The sequence below is a fragment of the Tiliqua scincoides genome, chromosome 10, assembly GCF_035046505.1.
Source record: "Tiliqua scincoides isolate rTilSci1 chromosome 10, rTilSci1.hap2, whole genome shotgun sequence".
NCBI classification, from domain to species: Eukaryota; Metazoa; Chordata; class Lepidosauria; order Squamata; family Scincidae; genus Tiliqua; species Tiliqua scincoides.
In genome coordinates, this window is record NC_089830.1 from 19,374,039 (window position 1) to 19,397,484 (window position 23,446).

Below are 23,446 nucleotides of genomic sequence, written 5' to 3' on the forward strand. Positions count from 1 at the left end.
TCACCGCCCTCCCCCACTCTGTTTCACCCCTCCCTCTTTGCAAAGGAGCCCAAAAGAAACGTTGTACCCCCTGCTAAGGTTCCTCTGAGAGGCCCTGATCAGGAGGGCTGGATAAGAAGCTTCTGGGGGGCTATATCCAGCCTGTGGGCCTTACCATTGACACCCCTGATCTAGAGTCCCCAGGAATCACCAACAATCTCTGGGAGATTGTTGAAAGCAATCCTGGAAGTTTTGACCTGGCCTCCCCGGCCCAGTGACAACATATCATGTTGGGAAACAAAATCTCCAGGAATAGCCTCCATCAGAGATGGCAACCCTCCTCTCTGTACTGAGCTTTAAGCATCTCAAATGCTAGGTGAGCTGGTTTAATGTCTGCCAAACGAGTTTTGTTTGTAACAGGCCGGTTGCCTGTATTAGCTAGCAATTACATTTATTTATTTAGATCGTATGTCCTAACAAAATTATAGGCTTTGCCACTGTTGCAAAGAGCAGAAACACATCTATAAAACAGCCACAGAGGCCTTTGTTGGAAAACTTTCTTGTTGGCCACAGCTAGGTGAAGTTCCCTTCCTGGCAATGTTTTGATCCATATCAGCTAATAAAAATTCAGTTGATTTGGGGAGTTGACCAGTTGCATTATCTGTGTTGAAGCCTCATTAGGTTTGCAGAAAGGCCAACTTGACGAATGAGGGTGAAGTTCTGTCACAACCTCCCCACAAGTCAAAAATCAGAGATTCATAGAATCATAGAGTTGGAAGGAACCTACAAGGTCTTCTAGTCCAACCCCCTGCCTGTAGCATAAAATCCTCCTAAAGTATTGTCAGCTGGTGTCTGTCAAGCTCTGCTTGAAGATCTCCAATGAGTGAGAATCCACCACTTCCCTCTGCAAACTGTTCCACTGCTGAAATGCCCTTACCATCAAGAATTTCTTCCTGATGTCCAACTGAAATCTCTTCTCTTGCAATTTATAGATCTAGTTCTACTCTCAGAGGTAGTTGAGAACAAATTTGTTGCTTCTTCCATATGACAGCCCTTCATATGAGTATTTGAAGAGCACCATCATATACCCTGTCAGCTTTCTCTTCTCCAGTCTGAACATGCCACATTCCCTCAACCATTACTCATAGTGCTTGTTCCCCCAATCCTCTGAGCATCCTCTCCTCTCTCTCCTCTGTACCTGCTCCTGCTGAGAGTGATCCTTGGTGACTCCTATGAAACAGCCACCCAAAGCGTCAGATGGAACCTTAGGAAGATCAAAGCTCTTCTCATAGAGAAACTGTTGATATTAAATAAATAGTTCCAGGGCTGGCTCCAGATTTGCAGGGGGGCCTCAGCCTGCATTAGCCCCCCCAAGCCCAACTCAAGGTTTAACTTTGTGACAGTCATAGCCGTTATCTTCATTGACCACCCGTATTTTCTTTTTTAACCAATAATGCAATGCCCCTGCCCTCACCTTTGTATCACAGTCTTATAGCAAGGGGAGGCATTGACTATTGCAACCAGGGGCAGGAAAGGCAATGGGGGGTTAGCCCAGTATGATACTGGCTAATGTCCATGCCCATTAGAGGTTCCATGTGGCTGGACTGGCTCCTAACCCTCTGTATTTGTGGCAGTGGCCCAATATACCATCAGAGAGTGGGTAGAATGTGCCAGAAGGGCCCAGTACAGAGCTTTGCTTCAAGACTTACAACAAACTGTTTTGGCCCTGATCAGTGTCAGTGCAAGGTCTTCAGGAACCTGGAAGAGGGCACCAAATGCCACCTGCTTGTTGCCTCCCCACCAGGCTGAGCTACATGAAAGTGCCCTCTCCACTGCCATCACTGCTTTTCTCAAATTTGAAAAGCAGGAGGGGAACAGAGCAGACAAGGAAGTGGAGGAGAGGAGAATGGTAGGCTAGAGAGTCACTCCTGCACTTGTCTATCTTCCATTTCCTCTTCTCTTCTGTCTTTGTCCTTTTCACATCTGAGAGAGAGAGAGAGAGAGAGAGAGAGAGAGAGAGAGAGAGAGAGAGAGAGAGAGAGGTGGCATTGCTGGGCAAGTACATTGGGTCCGTACTATCATACTTCTCACTGATGTGCTGGCCCTGACAGATGAGATGCCTGAGATGACTGCCCTGTTTGCACCAGCACCTTGGAAAGCTGGAGGCAATACAGTTCTTTCTCCTGCTACCCCTCAACTTGGTGGGCTCTCATCAGCCCTAATAAATGCCTGGCTTCATTGGTGCAAGCCATTCTGCAATGGTATGAAACCCTGGGGAACAGGGAAAGGAGACAGAATGGGATCTCATGGGGGGGGGGGAGAGGGGAAGACTGTTTAAGAGTGAGAAAAGGGAGACACATGTTGAGATGACTTCTGATGCTTTATTTCTGTTCTTCGCATCCATGGAGACGTCACATGGTCCGAATGATCCACTGAATCCAGCCAATGTAGTTGCAAACCTTAGTGTAGACACCGGGTTTCCTGGGCTGGCCACATACCTCTGGACCCCAAGACACAATGCCCTGGAGTGCTTCATTGCAGATGAGGGGTCCCCCGGAGTCACCCTGCAAAAGCAAAGAGGCCCCCCCCCCCAAGTCTTTAGATCAGGGGTCTCCAAACCCCGGCCTGGGGGCCACATTTAGCCGTCTGGAGGATTTTATCCAGCATGTGAGGTTCCCCAAAGTATCGGAGCTAAAAATAGCTCAAAGGCATACTTCCAGGTTTCCCAGCATGGGAATATACACCACATTCAAGCCTCTAGAAGTGCCTCTTGAAGAAATTATCCCATTACATTTCATTGCATTCAGCACCTCTAGTGGCTGAATTTGGTATATATCCAGTTTATTCCCCATTACATCCAGCATCTCTAGTGGCTAAATGAGATATATACCAATGCTGGGAGACCTGGAACGTAAAGTTAATGTCTATGTAAAAATTATATGGAGCAGAAGCGAAGACAAAAAGAAGTTTGTGATTTGCATCGTCAGCTGCTTGATGCTTTTTCAAAATCCATTCCCCCTCTTCCTGTGTGAATCAATTTTGCGCTCTGCTCTCTCTAATCCTTTTTCAAAATCCATTCCTCCCTCTTCCTGTGCAAGTCAGTTTTGCCCTCTGCTCCTGTCCTCCTTGCACCCCCACCCTCTTATTCTATTCACTCAAACTCTCAGCACATCGGTTCTTCATATATGTAGAAGAACTTACAGGAAGAATATAAATACATGTTCCTGCCCTCAGCACTGTGTCAGATATACGACGCGGCCCTTGTGTCAAAAGTTTGGAGACCCCTGCTTTAGATGGTCATCAGATTAAAACAGTGGTTCCCAAACTTTTTCAGCTGTAGACTCCATCGATCTACTGGGCCATTGGCTGCAGCTCCCCATTAGGGATATAACACTGTACATTGTTTAGGGTGGCGGTAATCAGCATGCCGCGGCTCCCCTGGCTGCTTTCCACTTGTCCTCTGGAAGCCATGGCTCACAGTTTGGATTAGAACAGGGGTGTCCAAACTTTTTGGCAGGAGGGCCACATCATCTCTCTGACACTGTGTCAGGGGCCGGGAAAGAAAGAATTAATTTGCAATTTAAAATTTGAATAAATGTACATAAATGAATGTATTAGAGATGGAACTTATATGAATGAATGAAGGTCTTGTGATAGCTCAAGGCCTATAAAAGGCTTTGCACAAAGCAAGGCCAGCCTTTCCTTCACTGCCACTGCTGCATCACAGACGTGAAACAGCAAGTAGTGGAGGGAGCCCTCGTCCCACAGCTCACGCGAGAGGTCGAACAGTCGCCCTCACTCTGAGAGCAGTTGCGTCAGGCCAGCACAGGATCTAGCAAGTGTCTGGAGGGCTAGAGGCTCATTGGAAACTGAGGGTTCCCTGCGGGCCGGATTGGGAGTCCCTGAGGGCCACAAGTGGCCCCGGGCCAGAGTTTGGACACCCCTGGATTAGAAGATACTTCTCTAGGAGCAGGGGTGGCTTGGCCATGTATCTGTTCTTACGGCCAAACAGAGGTCTAGCATGCTGGAACCTTGAAATCATGCCTTGTGATTTCTCCCAGTTGTCAGGGCCTTCCCAAAATCACAGCCGCCAAAACACTTTAACAATTCAAACTGGTTCCAAACAAGCTAAACGGTATAGCGCAGGTGTGCTTCGCTAATCTGTCAAATGTTAAAAGATTAAGGGGGCGTTCTCATTGTAGGTTCTATGCTATAGGTTTAGTTCTTAATATTCCATCAGGCGTATGAAAAGTCCACAGGACAAGTTCAGTGAAGGAGAAATCTTTCCCTCCTTAGATTTTTCCTGTGCAATCCACTGGGCTTCATTCTAGCCACTCTGTCCCAGCCTGGCTTTTGATCAACCTTCGTTGAGCACATGGACCTCCACAGAGGAATGATTCACTCAGCTCAATATTATGATAGCCAGTGGCTTTTCTTTCCCATCACCTTTAAGTTAGAATTGCTGGGGATTGAACCTAGGACTGCATGTGTGTGCTCTCCTTATGGTCCGCCCCCCCCCCCAATAACAGGTGCAAAAGGTTCCCTGCTTAACCCATTTTTGTCCGGCCCAAAGGGATACACATTTGGTCCCCTGTTGCTTATATTCAACATTGGGCAGAAGAACAGGTTAGGTCCCAGGGTCTGTTTGCAAATTGTTTTGTCTGTAATTCCAACATCACCATTACAACTTGGGGGGGGGGGCACCATGGGAGTCTCAGTGCAAGGCTGCCCCATTGCCTCCAGGCACCTGGTGCCAGCATTGGGCGTCAAAGTGAGGCTAACCTGGCAGAGAATTCCACCGTCCTCCTCACCTGACAGGAATCGGCTCCTCCTTCTCTCCAGCCTGCACAGATCATGTTCGGAGTGATGGCATCAGGGTATACTTCCTCACACTCCCTCTGAGACACGATAATCAGGTAAGCACACTGCAGTTCTACAGGGATTTTTGCTGTGGAAACAACAGTTATCTGGTTTCTTCCTTCTTAAAAAAAATAAATAAATGAACAATCACACACACATACACAGAGCTACCAAATGCTGCATCACCCTTCAGTTGTTGGCCCACCAAATGCAGCCTCTACCACTTGTCCTTCTACTCCCTGGATTTTTACAGGAAGAGGAGGATGGATCAGAGGAGGATGGAGCAGAAGTGTGAAGGAGAACAGAGCGGTGGGCTAGAGAGTCTCTGACACTCTAGTTCACCACTCCAGTTTCATCCATGCTTCTTTTTCCAGTCCATCTGATGAACAAGGACCATGAAAGCAGGCAGATGGATGGATGAGGCCACTTTTTGCCTGAGGCAACTGCTTCAGTAAGCCTCATGAGTAGGCCTGCAGGACTCACTGAAGCGAAATACATCAAATTGAGGAGAGTGAGAATATTATTATTAATTATTAACAGTATTTATATACCGCTTTTCAACGGAAAGTTCACAAAGCAGTTTACAGAGAAAATCAAACAAGCAACTAATGGCTCCCTGTCCCAAAAGGGCTCACAGTCTAAAAGGATGCAAAAGAACACCAGCAGACAACCACTAGAAAAGACACTGCTGGGTGAGGAGGGCCAGTTATAGAAATATTTTGTCGCTGTTTATGATATGGAAGTATATCTGGGGCAGGGGAGGGGGTAAGACATCTGGTATACAGAGTCTATTGGAGGTTTTGTAAAACTGATCCTACTGAGTAAACCTATCCTACACCAACCACAACCTTATATAAAATGCTTGATCCAGGAGTGGGGTCAATGACCTACATACTCCATTCATTGCGATAACCTGCAACAGAAGTACAAATCGACATCTGAGCGACTACACAGTAGGTTTTTTTTTTTGGTTTTTGTTTATTAAACACAAAGCACTTCCAACCAGCCAGCAGAGCTCCCCAAAGAACAGGTCAAAGGCAGCTTGTTCATACTCTTATGTTATAGCTGCCAATGCCAACTGTGCAGTTTGAGAGCCCTCCGTGGTAGAACAGGTGCTTGGGTTATGCATCACTGTCCCTGTTTTGGGATCAGCAGGACTGATCATTTGCTTTCCAATGAAAATGGCAATGGACAGCCCACCCCCACTTTGGGAGCGGGGAAGGGACCATCACTCAATTGATAGAGTTCATGCATTGTATGAAGGACATCCCACACTGAATACTTGGCATCTACAGATACTGCTGGCACTACTGGCTATAGGTTACGCTGAGCTAGATGGAGAAATGGTCTAATCCCATGGAAAGGAGTTTCTCTATCTATCTATCTATCTATCTATCTATCTATCTATCTATCTATCTATCTATCTATCTATCTATCTATACAAACAAACAAACAAACAAACAAACAAACAAACAAACAAACAAACAAACAAACAAACAAACAAACAAGCAGCCAGCCAGCCAGCCAGCCAGCCAGCCCGCACTACAGTAACTGGTATTTCAATGTTGAGACTTCCCAACTGGGAGACCCTCCTCGGGCCTTCTCATATGCCACAAAAATCATTTTGGCCCACCAAATGTTCCCAGCTGTCTCTCCTGCCTCTCCCAAATCCGCCTGAAAGATTAGAGAGCAATTGTGCCGTACGTTTAGGGCTGGTGACGGTGCCCCAGCCTGTCACAAGGCACTGTGTTCCTGGAGGTGCACACTGAGTGCCCAAACTGATGGGCTGGGCGCTGTCATTGATATCTACTGATGAGGAGAGCTTGATCAACATGATGTCATTGTCCTTGCTGCCCGGGTCATAGTCTGGGTGGACGATGAACTTGGCTGCCTTTCTCTGTTGTTCAGTGCCCTCGTTCAGTGCCATGTTGTGCTCTCCTAAGCGCACGAAAGTATTTCTGCAAGAAAGATTGATGAGATTAGTTGGGAAAGAAAGAGAACAGGTTATAGAAGCAGAGCTGGCCCATATATAAGGCCAACTGAGGCAGTTGCTTCAGGCATGAGATTAGCAGAGCAGGCCTGCCTCCATCCACCTATCTACTTCCACGTCTCTCCCTTTATTTGAAAAGGAAGAGGGGAATGGGATGGAACAGGAAGTGTGAGAACACCCCCATGACAGCACAGAATGACCAGATGGAAAACTGGAAGAACCTCCCATCTCTTTAACACTTGGTAGAAGAGAGAAATTTGGCACAGCACTTTGTTATCTCAGAGTTGCATCTGATGGAGAGACATATTTAATGCACCTATATTTGCAATGAATAATAGTTTCTGTCAAACATCTTGATGACTGGATTTAGACCCGATCTACCCATTACACAGAATAATGTGGTACACTGAGGTTGTAGAATTCTGGACTGTTCCACTTCAGACTGTAGGTGGGGCAGTTTTATTTTTGAATCTTCCATCCCGTCCCCCCATCCCCCATACAAAAAGATGCATCCTGGATGTAGTACACTAGGAAATCAAAGAGAAGTCTGTGCTAAATCATCCCTCCAGTGTGCTCATTTACAACACTCAGTGAGGCATGGGTGGGTTTGCATGGGGAGGCATTCTAAAATATGACTTCCTGCCCGCAAGTCTCAAATGGAATAGTACATAATTCTATCACTGTTAACCACCTCATTCTGTGTAGTTTCTGCTTGGTTGGCAACCTTCAGACTCGAAAGACTGTGGTATAAGCCTACAGCACCCGGTATTCCCAGGCAGTCTCCCATCCAAGTACTAACCAGGCCTGACCCTGCTTAGCTTCCAAGTTCAGACAAGATCGTGCATGTGCAGGGTAACAGTTGCTACCATTCTGCTTAATGGAGCAGAGCTGGAACCTGTCAAGATTCCGCCTTCTATGTACCTTGTCTCCTGTATCTGTTACAGGTACAGAAAACAAGCCTTCTGTGCATCTCAAGACTTGAATTTTATACTTATTGCCTTACAGTTCATCAGCAAAAAGAGCATCCCTTCAGACTGCATTCGAAAGGGCCTTTTTGGTGGTGGGAACTTTACCGTGGAACTCCCTTCCTAGAGAGGCTTGCCAAGCAGAGTCACTGGTAACTTCCCAAAGGCTAGCAAAGATCGTCCTATGAACAACCTTCACAAAGTGATCCAGGTTTGTAGTCTTTGGTTATCTTTGGAACTGTCATTTGATTTAAAAAAAACAAAACACCTTCATTGATGTATGAGTTTTAATTAATTCACTCTGCAGAGGTCTAGTAACAGTCTATTAATGCATAATTAACTCTGCAGAAACATGTACAAGACTAAAATAATTGTTCAGAAGGAGAAAAAAAAAAAGCCTTGCTTTCTTTTAAGCCAGCGGTGCCCAAACCCCGGCCCTGGGGCCACTTGCGACCCTCAAGGCCTCTCAATGCGGCCCTCAGGGAGCCCCCAGTCTCCAATGAGTCTCTGGCCCTCCAGAGATTTGTTGGAGCCCACGCTGGCCCAACGCAACAGCTCTCAGCGTGAGGGCGACTGTTTGACCTCTAGTGTGAGCTGTGGGATGAGGGCTCCCTCCTCTGCTTGTTGTTTCATGTCTGTGATGCAGTAGCGGCAGCAAAGGAAAGGCCGGCCTTGCTTTGTGCAAGGCCTTGAGCTATTGCAAGACCTTCATTCATTCATATAAGTTCATCTTTAATATATTCATTTATGTAAACATATGTAAATTTATTCAAATTTTAAATATAAATTAATTCTTTTTTCCCCCTGGCCCCCGACACAGTGTCAGAGAGACAATGTGGCCCTCCTGCCAAAAACTTTGTACACCCCTGTTTTAAGCGATGCATTCAGCAGACACTATCTTAGAAAAGGCATTCCCTCCTGTATGCACAGGGCTGGCCCAAGACCTCCTGATACCTGAGGTGGCCTGCCAAATACTGCCTGCCTTGATGTGCTAGCTTTGCTTCTCCCTCTCTCTAACATCCATCTTAGCACTTTCCTCCCCGCTACCTTTCCACTTCCTCTCTGCTCCTCTCTTCCAATCCAGGGAGAAGAAAGAGACGGAACAGCAGTGGAGGCGAGTAAGTGGATCCCCGCAAAGATGGGTGCCCCCCCCACTAACGTACTGCCTGAGGTGACCATTTCAGCTGGCCTCATGGACGGGCCAGCACTTTTAAGTGCAGAGAAAAAAAAAATGCTTTGGCTAAGGAAGTGCTTGCCGCTTCTCACTTTCAGGGGACACAACCTTATGTAGCTGAATTTACGTTTCAGTTTATATCCTACTCTATGAGATTCTAAGGCAGATCCTGTCTTATTTGGACAAAGGCTGCAATTCTAAACATACTCACAGGGGAGCCCTGTTAAACACACTGGGACTTACTGAAGTCCAATTAAGTACATTGGAACTTACTTCTGAGTAAACATGCAGAGGGTTGCTCTGTTTCAATATAGGTCTCTGCCCTGTCTCACAATCGAAAGATGTTCCAAATAAACAACTAAAGAAATGTTCCAAACACTCTCATTTGCCAGGTCAATGATTCCTGGTATGGTATAATTCTTCCTTTTTTTTCTTTTTTTTTACAATACTTTATTTATTTATTACAGATACAGGTAATGAACATTGGATAAACTTTGGGCTGGGACTACAAAGGTTACATATAAGGGTATTGGCCATCGATTGCAACATACCTTGATCCAAAGGAAATTATTCATATTCATCAATGCAAAAATCATCATATTTATTAATCTACTGGTTAATAATTCAACTAAATAATTATTTTTTTTCTCTAAACTTATCTATCCAATCATCAAAAGGCTTCAAATTTTTACTTATACACTCTTGTTACCACTAAACTAATATTTAAAATTTTTCTTATCTGATTTTTAGTTTCTAATATCGCATTTTTAAAAAATGTCTCCAGTTGCAATGGTAATGCACACTTCAATATCTCTTATAACATGTTATATATCATTTTCCAAAATTTCCTTATTTTTTCCCTTATCCACCACATATAATAAAAAATTCCCTCAATTCTTTACTCATCCAACATTTTTGATGACCCAGGGTACACTTGTACTATTTTCTCTAAAATAAATTGCCATCTATAGATTATTTTATATAACTTCTCTTTTAAAAAAGGTATAATTCTTCCAAAGGGGTGTGTGTGTGTGTGTGTGTGTGTGTTTCAGTGTGGCTTTTGCCTGTAATGTTTCTTGCAAATTTATCACAGGGGTGACAACTTCCCTTCCACACACCCAATGGCATTACTAGGGTTTGCGTCACCCGGTGTCAGAGACTAGCACATCACCCCCATGTTGCACCTTCTTCCCATGCAGTGGGTAGGGCAGCACCCCAGGTGGTGGGCTTAATGATGTACCATTGCCCTGCCCCGCTGGTTTTTTTTGGCTATAACTTTGGATAGAATCAAAATATTTCAATGGGGTTTGTTTCATTGCATTCTGCAGCAACTGTTACCCTGCACATGCCTGATCTTGTCTGATCTTGGAAGCTAAGCAGGGTCAGGCCTGGTTAGTACTTGGATGGGAGACCGCCTGGGAATACTGGGTGCTGTAGGCTTATACCATAGTCTTTCGAGACTGAAGGTTGCCAACCATCTCCCTATACTGAACACTATCTCCTGATCTTGTCTGATCTTGGAAGCTAAGCAGGGTCAGGCCTGGTTAGTACTTGGATGGGAGACCGCCTGGGAATACCGGGTGCTGTAGGCTTATACCATAGTCTTTCGAGACTGAAGGTTGCCAACCAGCCAGCCATTCTGCATGAAATTACGCATTGAATGAAGATGGTATCATTGTAAAGTACCAACACTTAAAAAAAAATGGCCAGTAGTGATGTTGCTCCTCTGTGCGTGTCACCTCATGCGCCCCTCACCCCCAGCATCCCCCTAGCTACTCCACTGCCCACACAACTTCCAAAAACCTACCCGGCCGATCTGCAGTGCGCGGCTGTCACCACCCAGTTTTTGGTCAACAGAGCCCCACTGCAATAGAACCGGTTTGAATCGTAGATGCCCACATGCCAAGGCTGGGAGTTTTTGGGACAGGTGACTCCTCCGATGACCCGGGACCCTAACTGAGCAGTCACTGCAAGAAGACAAAAGTTCCTTGAGGAGGTGGCGATGCAGACAGGTATAGCAAAACTTGTACACTGCAACTGATAGGAGTAGCCACATTAGGGCCAACCTAGCTGGCATGTTGAGCGCATCATTAGAGAGCATATGCTTAAGTTTTCCATATTTAATAGGCACCATGGGAGGCTTTGATCCAGATTGGGATTGCAGTGGGAGACGGGAGAAAGGTGAGAATGCTTTAAACCTCTGCCCAATCATGAGGTCAACTGAACTAGAATAAGAAAAGGGGTTAGAGAGGAAGAGAAAATGTAGAGGAGATCAGTGATATAGCTCAGGGGTGCCCAAATCCCGGCCCGGAGGCCACTTGCGGCCCTCGGGGGTCCCAATCCAGCCCTCGGGGAGCCCCCAGTCTCCAATGAGCCTCTGGCCCTCCAGAGACTTGCTGGAGCCCGTACTGGCCCAACACAACTGCTCTCAGTGTGAGAACGACTGTTCGACCTCTCACCTGAGCTGTGGGATGAGCACTCCCTCCACTACTTGCTGTTTCACGTCTGTGATGCAGCAGTGGCAGCAAAGGAGAGGCCGACCTTGCCTTGTGCAAGGCCTTTTATAGGCCTTGAGCTACTGCAAGACCTTCATTCAGTCATATAAGTTCCACCTCTAATAAATTCATTTATGTACATTTCTTCAGATTTGAAATGTAAATTAATTCTTTCCCCCCGCCCCCGGCACCCGACACAGTGTTCGAGAGATGGTGTGGCCCTCCTGCCAAAATGTTTGGACACCCCTGATATAGCTGATACAGTGTTGAGTGTCAACCTGTATCAGCTAAAGCTTGCAAATAGATTTCAAACGCCACCCCACATAAAGCATATTTCAGCAGTCTAGTTTCTAGGTGACAGACATATGAGTGACCACTACCAAGTCTTCCTTAGAAAATGTGCCAGATTTCTGACCAGCCTCCTCTCCTAGGACATTCATGGACCTACATGTTGGCAACCTTCAGTCTCGAAAGACTATGGTATCGCGCTCTGAAAGGTGGTTCTGGCACAGCGTCTAGTGTGGCTGAAAAGGCCAATCCGGGAGTGACAATCCCTTCCACACTGGGAGCAAGTGCAGTCTGTCCCTGGTCTGTCTCCCTGGCTATGGGCCTTCCTTCTTTGCCTCTTTGCCTCAGTCTGTTGGCCAAGTGTCTCTTCAAACTGGGAAAGGCCATGCTGCACAGCCTGCCTCCAAGCGGGCCGCTCAGAGGCCAGGGTTTCCCACCTGTTGAGGTCCACTCCTAAGGCCTTCAGATCCCTCTTGCAGATGTCCTTGTATCGCAGCTGTGGTCTACCTGGAGGGTGCTTTCCTTGCATGAGTTCTCCATAGAGGAGATCCTTTGGGATCCGGCCATCATCCATTCTCACGACATGACTGAGCCAACGCAGGCGTCTCTGTTTCAGCAGTGCATACATGCTAGGGATTCCAGCACGTTCCAGGACTGTGTTGTTTGGAACTTTGTCCTGCTAGGTGATGCCGAGAATACGTCGGAGGCAGCGCATGTGGAAAGCATTCAGTTTCCTCTCCTGTTGTGAGTGAAGAGTCCATGACCCGCTGCAGTACATGGACCTAACGGTTTCATAAAGCAGGAGAAGAGCCACAATGAATGTTTCGGGGGGGGGGGGGGGTAGGGCAGAGAGATAAAGCTACTGCATTTCCAAACTGAGTAACATCTTCTCTGCTCCCTTTGGTCCATTGCTTCCAAAGAAAGCATCTTTAGGCTTTCTATAGGAGGATGGGAGTGGGAAATCTGATTCAAAACCTGGATAAATTTGATTATACAGTGGGGCCATGGTAACTGTGGGGGATCTGTTCCGGGACCCCCCACCAATACTAAATTTTGTGAATAATTTAATCCCTGATTGGGTCTCACAAGACCTCCTGGACGTGACTCCCTGTGCCTCAGAAGGACTCTGGACATGACCTAAAGTCTGTGGCATGATCCAGAAGTGCCTTCTGGTCATGTCCGGGAGACCTTCTGAGGCTTTCTAACCTGTGGGCTTGGGATACTGAAATCCACAGATGCTGAACCCGTGAATAAGGGGGACCCAATGGGTGGGAGGAGGGAGGACCCTCCCATTCTGAAAGCCAAAGTAGCAGATTGGGTTAGAAGAATCTTTGAAATACTTGTTTTAAGGGAATGAGGGAGGGTGCAACTTGTGAGGAAGTGCTGTACACTTAAAGGCACTGTTCCACGTGCTCAGACATTTCTGTGAGGCTCCTTCAAACAATCGTCATTGAGAGTAGTTACCAGGTTTGACAACAAACTCCTAAGCCTCACTCCATACGCTCTTACCTCCAGACACCAGGAGTATCAACAGCGTCACCTCTTCCACGATGGTCATGGCAGCATAGGAGCTTGACAGGGTCTTCCTGTTAATCAGCTGGGGACAGAGAGAGAGTAGATGGTCATTGAAAGCATAGATGGCAGATATAAAACCCACCATGGACCAAACTAGATGTGACAATGGGGCACTGTGACTGTATCAGTCTTTTAAAATAAATAAATAAATAAATAAATAAATAAATAGCAGTTGCAGAGGGCAGGGGTACTCCAGATTTGGACTGTGGGTGAGTATCTTCTAAAACAGGGGTCTCCAAACACCAGCCCGGGGTCCGGATCCGGCCCGCAGCAAGCCTCTTTCCGGCCCACGGCCAACCTCTTGTCCCCTGAAAGCCTCTGGCCCACTCAACTGAACATGACCAGAACTGTGCTCTGATTGTGTCTGGAGGGCCAGAGAGGTTGAATGAAAGAGCCCATTTGTTCATTTATTCACTCATCCAAGTTCCATCTCTAATTTGTTTATTTAAATTTTATTTAAAATATTTAAATTTTTTTCCGGCCCTCCACATGGTATTCCGGCCCTCCAGAGGGCCAGATATTTGATGCGGCCCTCTGGCCCAAAAGTTTGGAGACCCCTGTTCTAAAAGCATATATGTCTAAAAGCATATATGTTCTTTTTCATCATCTTCTGTAAGGAGCTGTCCATCTTATTTCTGGGTAGACATGCATAGGATTGCACTGAATAACCCCATTCCCTACTCCCTACTGTAACTCAGCCCAAGTACATGTAACTGAAATAAAAAGTCTTCTGCCTCCATTTCTCTCCTTCTGTTGCCCTCTCTTAATCAAATTTTAGACTGTAAACTCCTTGGGGCAGCAATCTGTTCTCTTGTACTTGGCAAAGCAGGCCGTGCACATCGAAGGTGAGGTATTAATTCATAAATCCAGAAAAAACATCCCTTTCCAAAAATGTTTGTTTCTTGCAACTGGACGTGTCACGTAGGAGTTGCCAGCCTTTTTCTGTGTGATGAAGTAATTATCAGAAGCAACGTGATCTCTGGTTGTTATGGGTGGATAAGATGGGGAGGGGCCACAGTTGAAACAAGTGTCCCATTTTAAATCCCTGACAGCATCTCCTTGATGGGCCAGGAAAGGGACTCACATGAAATTCTCCAAGGCATCACCAGTCCATGCACAGAACTGGGTTCTGCGCAAGAAGTTGACTTTTTTCAAAATGTATGATGGTAGCCACAACCAATGCTCTTTGTTGGAATTTTAAAATTTATATCAAGCAGGCCTTTGCTATTGGTCTCCATTCTACTGAGGTCACACCACCACATTCTCACAACCAACTGAGGTCACCTCCCCGCACCGCCCCATTTTATGGCACCTAAAATGGTTCCTTTGTTTACGATCTGTAGTCATGAGCTGGGACAGTTTGCTTCAAAAAGAAGGCTCTGTGACTGGCGCACACACACACACACACACACACACACACACACACAGCTCTGAGAGGGGGTAAAAAGTGTCTTTTGGGCCCCTCTCCCTTCTCCATTGGATCATAATTTCTACAAATGGCAATATATAGAACTATGTAGGCTTACACAAAATGCAAATGCAGTGGTGGACCTGGGGCAGGGCAAACGGGGCAAACGCCCCGGGCACTGAGCCTCGTGTAGGACCATGCGGGAAACCTCCTGAGGCTTCTGGCATGATTGGAAATAGTCCTTCCGGTTTTTTGGAAGTACTGTTTAAGACCATGGGGAAGCCTGTTGCGCTGGGTAAGTATGGGGGCAGTATCACGTTAGGGGTTGTCATTGCAGACCTTTGCCCAGGGAGTGGCGAGAGGTCAGTTCATTGCTGTGCGAATGCTAATCTTCACACAATATATGCAAAGATTTTCTGAGATCCCAAGAAATTTCCAACCTCTCTTTTGGCTCCCAGGCTGCCTTTTTGACCCTGGGCCTGGATTTAATTTATCCCCTGCACCCTCCCCATGGGCCCTGCATACACACACGAAGAGAGAGACAGAAAGAATGAGAGAGGGTTCAGAAGGACATGCTATGAGGAGGTAAAAAGCAGTTCTGTGTACCTGAAGTGGACCAGGTGTAAGTCAATCAGGTGGGGGGACAGTCCTTTATCTCTTGGCTCCACCTGAACGAGTAGATGCGCCACCAATTTCTTCAGTGACAAAGCCTCCAGAGAGCATCCATTGTCATGGGTGCATCTAGCTTCGTATCCTGCAAAGTCCAGGCGGCCCCAGGTGCAAGCAAACCCCGCTTCCAAGCTCTTCCTTACTGCGGCACACTTTCCCTTACCACCTTGCCTGAGTTGCTCTTTGCAACCTCTCCGCACAACAGCCACATGTCTTTACAGGTGTCTCTGCTGCGTCTCCTTCCTGTGTTAATTTCTTGGCACTCCTACTAATGAAGAGGTGTCAGCCTTTAATTATTATTACAAGGTGGTTGTTTTTTTTTGGTCTCATCCTTGGATATGGCCCCAAATTGAGCAATGGTCATGGCTGAGGGCTTTGGAAAGAGGTGTATGTCTGTCTGGTTGCTCACCACCCTCTTTCCCATTATGTGCTGGTTTTTGGTTCACCTTTGTTTTTACGGCACCTTCGTTGTTCACCCAGCAAATGTGCACAACCGGAAAGCATTTTCTGGGAAAGGAGACGCTATGCAAGTTTGGGCAGGTCTGGGCCCAGCTCAGTACTGTCCTTTGTACCTGGGATTGCTTCCATGGTCACTGTTTGAACCCAGGATGAATGATGGAGGCAGCGCGGCCCAGGTTTGATTGAACTGGCATGAGAGGCCACTGGAAACTGTGTTACATTGGTTTCGTTGTATTGGTGCATGGATTTAAAAGCACCCTTCTTTCAAAAGATACCAGGGTGCTATACAGTATAAAAGCACAAGACCCACATCTATCTATCTTTCAAAAGATACCAGGGTGCTATACAGTATAAAAGCACCATCCATCCATCCATCCAGTCAGCCAGCCAGCCAGCCAGTCAGTCAGTCCACGGCAGGAGGGCCACATCATCTCTCTGACACCGTGTCGGGGGCCAGGGAAAAAAAGAATTAATTTACATTTCAAATTTGAATGTATTTACATAAGTATACATAAATGAATATATTAAAGATGAACTTATATGAATGAATGAAGGTCTTGCAATAGCTCAAGGCCTATAAAAGGCCCTGCGCAAAGCAAGGCTGACCTTTCCTTTGCTGCCGCTACTGCATCACAGACGTGAAACAGCAAGCAGTGGAGGAAGCCCTCATCCCACAGCTCACACGAGAGGTCAAACAGTCGCCCTCATGCTGAGAGCGGTTGCATTGGGCCAGTGTGGGCTCCAACAAATCTCTGGAGGGCCAGAGGCTCATTGGAGACTGGGGGCTCCCTGAGGGCAGCATTGAGAGGCCTCGAGGGCCGCATGTGGCCCCAGGGCTGGGGTTTGGGCACCCCTGATCTACACTAATTGAGTAGTGGGTCTCTAGAGTTTCAGACAAGGGTCTTTCTCATCTCTACCTGAAGATACAAGGGATTGCATCTAGGGACGTCTGCATGATAGCATGTGTTCTACCATTGAGCTACAGCCCCTCCCTAATGCCTCTCTCCCTCCACTGTTACTCTTTACACCCCACTCCTTCCTTCCTTTGCTTTATGTGTCTGTCGATTTAAATCGGGGGTCTCCAATTGGCAGGAGGGCCACATTGTAAACCTGACATGATGTTGAGGGTCAGAAAAATAAATAAATAAATTTATATTTAAAATTTTAATAAATTTTAATATATAATAAATACATTAGAGAAGGAATGGGGGAAGGGAAAGATCTCCTTGCAAACCGGGGGGCTGTTGGGTCACCGTGGGCCAGATGGGATGAGCTGGATATGGCCCATGGGCCATACTTTGAAGACCCATGATTTAGATCAGTGGCACTCAAAGTTGTGCTTGCTGTGCACCAGGAATGAAGTCCCCAGCACAACCAAGCACTTTCAGTTCCAGAGCACCGCTGCACTTCATGTCCCCAAATCAGGATGACGAGATGGTCCAGCCAGTTGTGTCTATGGTGCAATGTTCCAGCAGGCATCCTGTCTGGATTTTTGTGAAGATGTGACTGGCTGGAGCATCGTGTCGTCCCGATCTGGGGACGTGAAGTCCTGCAGCACTCTAGAACTAAAGGGACCGGTCATGGGAGGGAAGGATTTGGCTGAGCCCCGGATCTGGCCCTGAGGCCGGAGTTTGGCCAGCCCTGATTTAGATCATAAACTTGTGGGCAAAGGCTTGTCAATGTCAATCATCATCTCAGATTGTAACTGATCCCGTCATCCGTTTCAGAGGAAATCATATGGGCATTTGGAAGGGTCGTTGTACTTTGTGAGAAAGTGAGAAAGCCATATAAAAGAGCTAATGGTATCACATCATTTTGTTGTGCGGTCTGGGGGAAAAGGTGGCAGCCCACTGTGTGTGGGGCCTTGTTTTGGCCCACCTCTGAAGTCTCTTGAATCCTCCCTCCCTAGTCACTTGAATATTCATAAAACTTTATTTGGTGATGTACCATATTTTTCGCTCCATAAGACGCACTTTTTCCCCCCAAAAAAGTGTGGGGGGGGGGAAGTGTGTGCGTCTTATGGAGCGAATACTGCAAAAAAAAACAACAACCACAAAAAACAAAAACAAACCTCTGCCCCAGCCCTGGCCCCCTGCCCGCCCGCTCGCTCTGCTCTGCTTCCCCGGGCAGTCAGAGGCTACTCAGAAGTAAGTCACAGAGTCACTGGGGCTCACTCCCAGGAAAGCGTGGGTGGGGTGGCAGTCTCACTGCCCAATCCTGTGCATGCCTACTCTGAAGTAAGTCCCATTAGAGTCAGGGGGGCTTACTCCCAGGAAAGCCTCTCTCTCCCCTCCCCAAGCCTGGAGCATCACAGCTTCTCTTTCCCCCCACCCCAAGCCTGGAGCATCACAACTTCTCTGCAACACAAACACTTTCCCCCCTCTCTCACACACACAGGCTGCCCCCTTCTCTTACACACACAGATGCTCTGCCCCCCCCACTCACACAGCAGGGGAGGGGCGCTTTCACTCACCTCATCCAGCATCTGAATGTAAGCCCCCCCCCCATCACAAAGAAAAAACTGTCTCCTTGGTCAGAATGCCAGTGTTTGCTTATTGCACAAGCCCCAGGTAAGGCTTGTTCTCACCATAAATCCAGAGGTTTGTTGTGTCTTGAGAATTCAAGTTGTGGTTGGACTTTCCACTTGTTCATTTGTATTGGAATCATGGAAGAACTGGCGAGGAGGTAGATGTGGTGTCAGCAGTGGCCCCTTTAAGGGTAAGGCCTGGGCATTCAGCAGAGTGTGCTGCACAGCTGCAGCCACTGGAAGGCAATAGGGCCCTCAGGGATATAAGGAGTACCTGAGGCAGAAAGGGTTTGTGGGTTTTGAAGGAGTGCAGGTTGGAGAGGAGACTGAATGGGTTTATTGAATTTGGAATCTGACTGTGGATTGTGACTGGACTTGGATACCCTGATGGATTTGACTGACCTTGGACTGTAATTTGGCTTATTGGTTCTGGACTCTGATTTGGCAACTCTGATTGATGGGACTGATTTACTTGGCATCTGTGGACTGGAACTGGACTCACTTTTGCTTGCTGCACTGGTGAGTTGCACAAGGGGGACTGATCAGCCTTAAGTGGGCACAAGGCCTAGTGGATTGGGATTTGGTAGAACATCATTGTAGCAGAAAGATAATGTGATCCCCTATTTGTGTGCACCTGCTTTTGTGAGCTTCATAAATTCTGACTCTAGCGATGATGAGTTCTTGGGGTTTCCAGAAAACTAGAGTACTCAAACCTTTAAGTCTCTCCATTTGTTAATGACAGTGATAATGGTTCTTAATGCCACTGTTGATTGCTGTTCACTTTACATGGTTCAAATGTTATTCTGTTATAGTTTATTAAATATTTTATTACACTATTTGGTTCAGAATATTTTTTTCCTGTTTTCCTCCTCTAAAAACTAGGTGTGTCTTATGGTCAGGTGCGTCTTATGGAGCGAAAAATACGGTAATAGGGTCAGCACTAGCTCTCCCCCCTCCCCCAGTCTCGCAGCAATCTAAGCTCTCACTTAGTGGGCTTTTCCAGTGTGTTGCTAGATCCTAGGAGTTAAGATCTTAGCAAGTCTGCTATGGGCTGTTGTTGCCATACATATGATAGTACATACTCCTCTTTTTCCCGGAAGGCATCACACACGCGAAGGACCCGGCATTGCCTTGTCTCCTCTCTCTTGTCCTTGAAAGTTGTGTCATATCACATGAGAGATTATCACAACCTATAAAGAGAAGGAGGCTTGTGCAAATGGTGGGCAGACAGTGACCTGAATGTCTTGTTTACAGAAGTGCCCAAGCCCAAATTAGCCTTGAAACTTCTGAAGTCAGCTTGTTTTGGTGCAAGATACATTGCGACAGGCTGCCTTAAGCCACCGGGTGCGGTGATTCTTCTGTCTGCCCAAGTCTCAGGGCTGGGCCATTCATGAGGCCAAATAAGAAGGTCGCCTCAGGGAGCTGCTTGGCTGGGGGTCGTGTGCTCGACTCTGTCTGCACACCTCAGTGGCTTCTCCCCCCCACCGCTCCCTGGATCTGAAAAGGAATTGGGGAACAGAAAGGAAGAAGTGTGGAGGGAGGGGAGGGGTGATGCTAGACAGCCTCTGCTGCTCTAGATAACCACCCTCCTCTCCACTATACTTCCTTTTCCACTCTCTTCCCCAACTTCCTTTCAAATCCAAGAGCAAAAGGAGAAGTGCACATTGTGCTCAGTCTCCATGAGTCAAAACCGAAAGCAGCCCTACATTTCTGTTTTCAGAGATGATTATAATAAGTATTTGTCTACCACCCCTTAACCTTCAACAGCATTGATTTTTATGCATTCTACCCCTCAAAGCAATTCAGGGTGATGCACATGGTTCTCCTGTCCTCCACGTTCACAAGGCCCCTGTGAGGTAGGTTTCTCAAAGTGTGACTAGCACGACTAGCCCAAGGCCACCAGTCAGCTTCATTCTAAATTGGGATTAGACACTGAGGCTTCCCAGTTACGAATCCCAGGTTGGCAGTCTTGTGACATCATCAACCCTCGCCTCAGCAATGCAAGGTTGCTGGATGCAAGGTGTGTCAGAAACCCTTGCTGATGTACCGCATAACACGTGATGTTCTGCCAATGGATCTTAGTCTACCTGAGTCCCATTCTTGTAGCCTCAAAATCAAACACAACATTTCTGTTCCATAGCACCACAACAAGAGATGTTCAGGCAAAGGCTGCTGGGTCCTACATGGGGAAGTGTCAGGTCAGAGGGCCCCTCCGAACAGGGAGGGTCTGGTGATGTGTATATATTTCACCACCCCCTCTCCTGAGACGGAATGGGATATATAAACTTGAAAGGGAGTAGGGAGGTTGCAGAGATGCCTCCCCAAATTCAAGTCTCAGGCCCTCCAGAATCCAAATCTTGACCTGAAAACCAGAGATCTGGTCCTTCTAGATGTCAAAATCCCTTCTTGTGAGCCTCTCTCTCTCTCTCTCTCTCTCTCTCTCTCTCTCTGTGTGTGTGTGTGTGTGTGTGTGTGTGTGTGTGTGTGTGTGTGTGTGTGAACTTAGCACCTTGTGTAAAGCTGGAATGGCAGACATATATAATGATAGGAGCCAGGGAGTGTCACTTCTTTTTGCCTCAATAAGCACCTTCTGCAATGGACTGACTAATTTCCTCTGCCAGGAAACCTGCCCCACTCCAGGATGTGACCCTGAACACGCAGAGGGCAAAAATGGCATTTGAAATGGACCCAAGCCAGCTGTGACCCATGCAGCCGGGGCGTGGCTTGCTAATTCCATCCCTTATTGCAATTGTCAGCCGTGGCAGCGCTTTATGGCTGACCGCTTCGGGTTGGCACAGCTTTGCTCCGTCAGGTTTACGGCACTTTTGCAGCACTGCGAGTCAAGAATACACAAACGGCTCTCGGGCAACAGCCAGTGTGGCTGCGATCATCTCAAGAATTCGGTGAGCAAGCTAAATAAAATAGATTATGGTAAGAATTGCAGGTAGTTGTGTTCATCTGTTAAGGGGAAGGGGGAAAAAAGCACTCCAATTCCAATAACTTCATTAGGATCTTATTAAAAAAAAAATCACAGCTTAGCAAGCAAGCTTTCAAGCACTCCAGGTTGGATGTACTTTTGCTTGCAGCATTCTAGAGGATGCTTAAGAAGCATTCTAGAGGATTCAAAAGCTTGTTCATTTCTTTGGGTTATCATCATCATTACACATTACCTTAATTTTCATCCACTTGACTTTCATTGTTTTGCTCTTTCAGCCATTTTCAATTATAACATTTTCAATTTCATCCACTTGCTTTGCTCTTTCATCCAGTTTCATCCAACCTTCCATGACCTTCATCATCATTCTTATGTTTATTTTTCTTTCATTTCTAATTCTTTAGGTTTCACACCCCTTCGCATGAGTTACACAGGGCACAAGCCTAACCAGGTCTACTCAGAAGTAAGTCCTATTTTGTTCAATGTGGCTTCCTCTCAGGAAAGTGGGGTTAGCATTGCAGCCATAGTTAGTTATGTACATTGTTTGCCTGCCCAAATAAATGTGCACGCTAAATAAGGCTCTGCTCTGACATTCATCCATTTTTCACTTTCATCCATGCTCCAGCCCTTAGCCAGAAGAAAGTGCAAGGTATTGCTGTATTATTATTTTGAGTCGATATCTTTTCTAATTATTAAAGTACTTGACTTTTGAATGACCAACATGATTACCTACATTTTGTGTGTGTATGTGTTTTGGAAAATATACTGAATTTTCCTGTCCAGGAGAAGGTTATTTAAACTGAAGGAAGATCGAATACCATCTTTCCCTGGAGTTTCCATATAGGATATTCTGACAACCTATCCCCCTTTGAAAAACATATTGATGCTGTTGTCAATGCCCCCTGTTGCAAGCAGCTGCCGAGGTTTGCCTGTCGTAAAGCCATCTCTGGCTCACAGCCATCTAAATAAATAATTTCGCGCAATGCGGATTTACAAGCCACAGGAACCCATGTAACATTCCAGTCTAAAAACATCACAGCTTGTCTTTCATAGGTATTTTAGACTCCTGATTTCTCTGGATTTGTATGCATTCATCCGGGAATCCTCCGGGAATGTCCTTCGGCAAGGAACTTCAGAAGCCTCAAAGTTGATTGTCCTGTGACCCATGTGCCCTGTTGTATTCCATAAGCAACCATTGTGATGAAGTGTTTTTCTCTATCTGTTGAAGGTGCAGCTACATATTACCTCCATGTGTGCCTGCTGCCCTTGACTTGTTCTCCCCTCCCCCCCCACACCAACCACTTATGCAATGCCAGTGCTAGGTTGCTGGGGGTCCCACTTGGCTGTCACTTGGCTGAGGGCCCCCATAGGCCGCCATGGTGTATCTCCAGAGAAGATAAAAGTTGCAAGAATTCCCACTTTTCTTCAGCAAGGGGGAGGAAAATGGGATGAAACAGGAAGTGTGGAGGCGAGAAGAGAGGCGGGCTAAGGTGTCCCATCAAGGTCCACCACTCACGTCCCACTTCTGCTCTGTCATAAGGACATAAGAACAGCCCCACTGGATCAGGCTATAGGCCCAATCCAGTTCAGGAGGCAAGGTGAAGATAGTGGTGGGCGGTGAGCCCCCCCAACCAGCCTGCCACCTGAGACAACCCCTTGAGTTAAGGCTTAGCAAGCTGAAATAGTGGGTGGATTTTAAGAAGGGAAACCCTACGGTTAGAGGTGGGAGAAAATGGTGATAACGAAATAAAAACAGATAACACCGCTTTCAGCACTTCTCATTTTTGTAAAAAGACAAAACCAACCATGAGATCTGCAAAAAAAAAAACCATTTTATTTGGTTTTTTTATTTAGTATTTAATTGGGGGGGGGGTTATGGGTAATGACTGGGACTGGGTAATGACTGGGACTGCTGACAAGCTACCACCTATGCCATGTATCTAGTACATGTTTAAAGTGATTATAATTTATAATCATAATGTAAATTTTGAATGAAAACACATCACACTGCTTGCTGCACGTCAGCTCTTGGAAAACATCAAAATCCACGAAAAAAAATAAAACCATTTTCTCCCACTTCTAGCCATAACTATGGGTGGCAACCTTCAGTCTCGAAAGACTA

The 23,446-nt window shown here is 46.5% G+C and overlaps 1 protein-coding gene and 1 pseudogene across 1 annotated transcript; one reads left to right on the forward strand and one right to left on the reverse strand.

Moving 5' to 3' along the window:
- Nucleotides 1-2,390: 2,390 nt before the first annotated feature.
- Nucleotides 2,391-22,702, reverse strand: LOC136661516 (trypsin-like). Its single transcript, XM_066638800.1, has 6 exons — nt 22,664-22,702; nt 13,261-13,348; nt 10,776-10,935; nt 6,544-6,797; nt 4,791-4,927; nt 2,391-2,543 (listed from the first exon to the last, which is right to left on the reverse strand). The coding sequence occupies exons 1-6, from the start codon at nt 22,700-22,702 to the stop codon at nt 2,391-2,393; spliced, it is 831 nt and encodes a 276-aa protein (XP_066494897.1).
- Nucleotides 10,289-10,408, forward strand: LOC136661937 (5S ribosomal RNA; annotated as a pseudogene).
- Nucleotides 22,703-23,446: the final 744 nt, after the last annotated feature.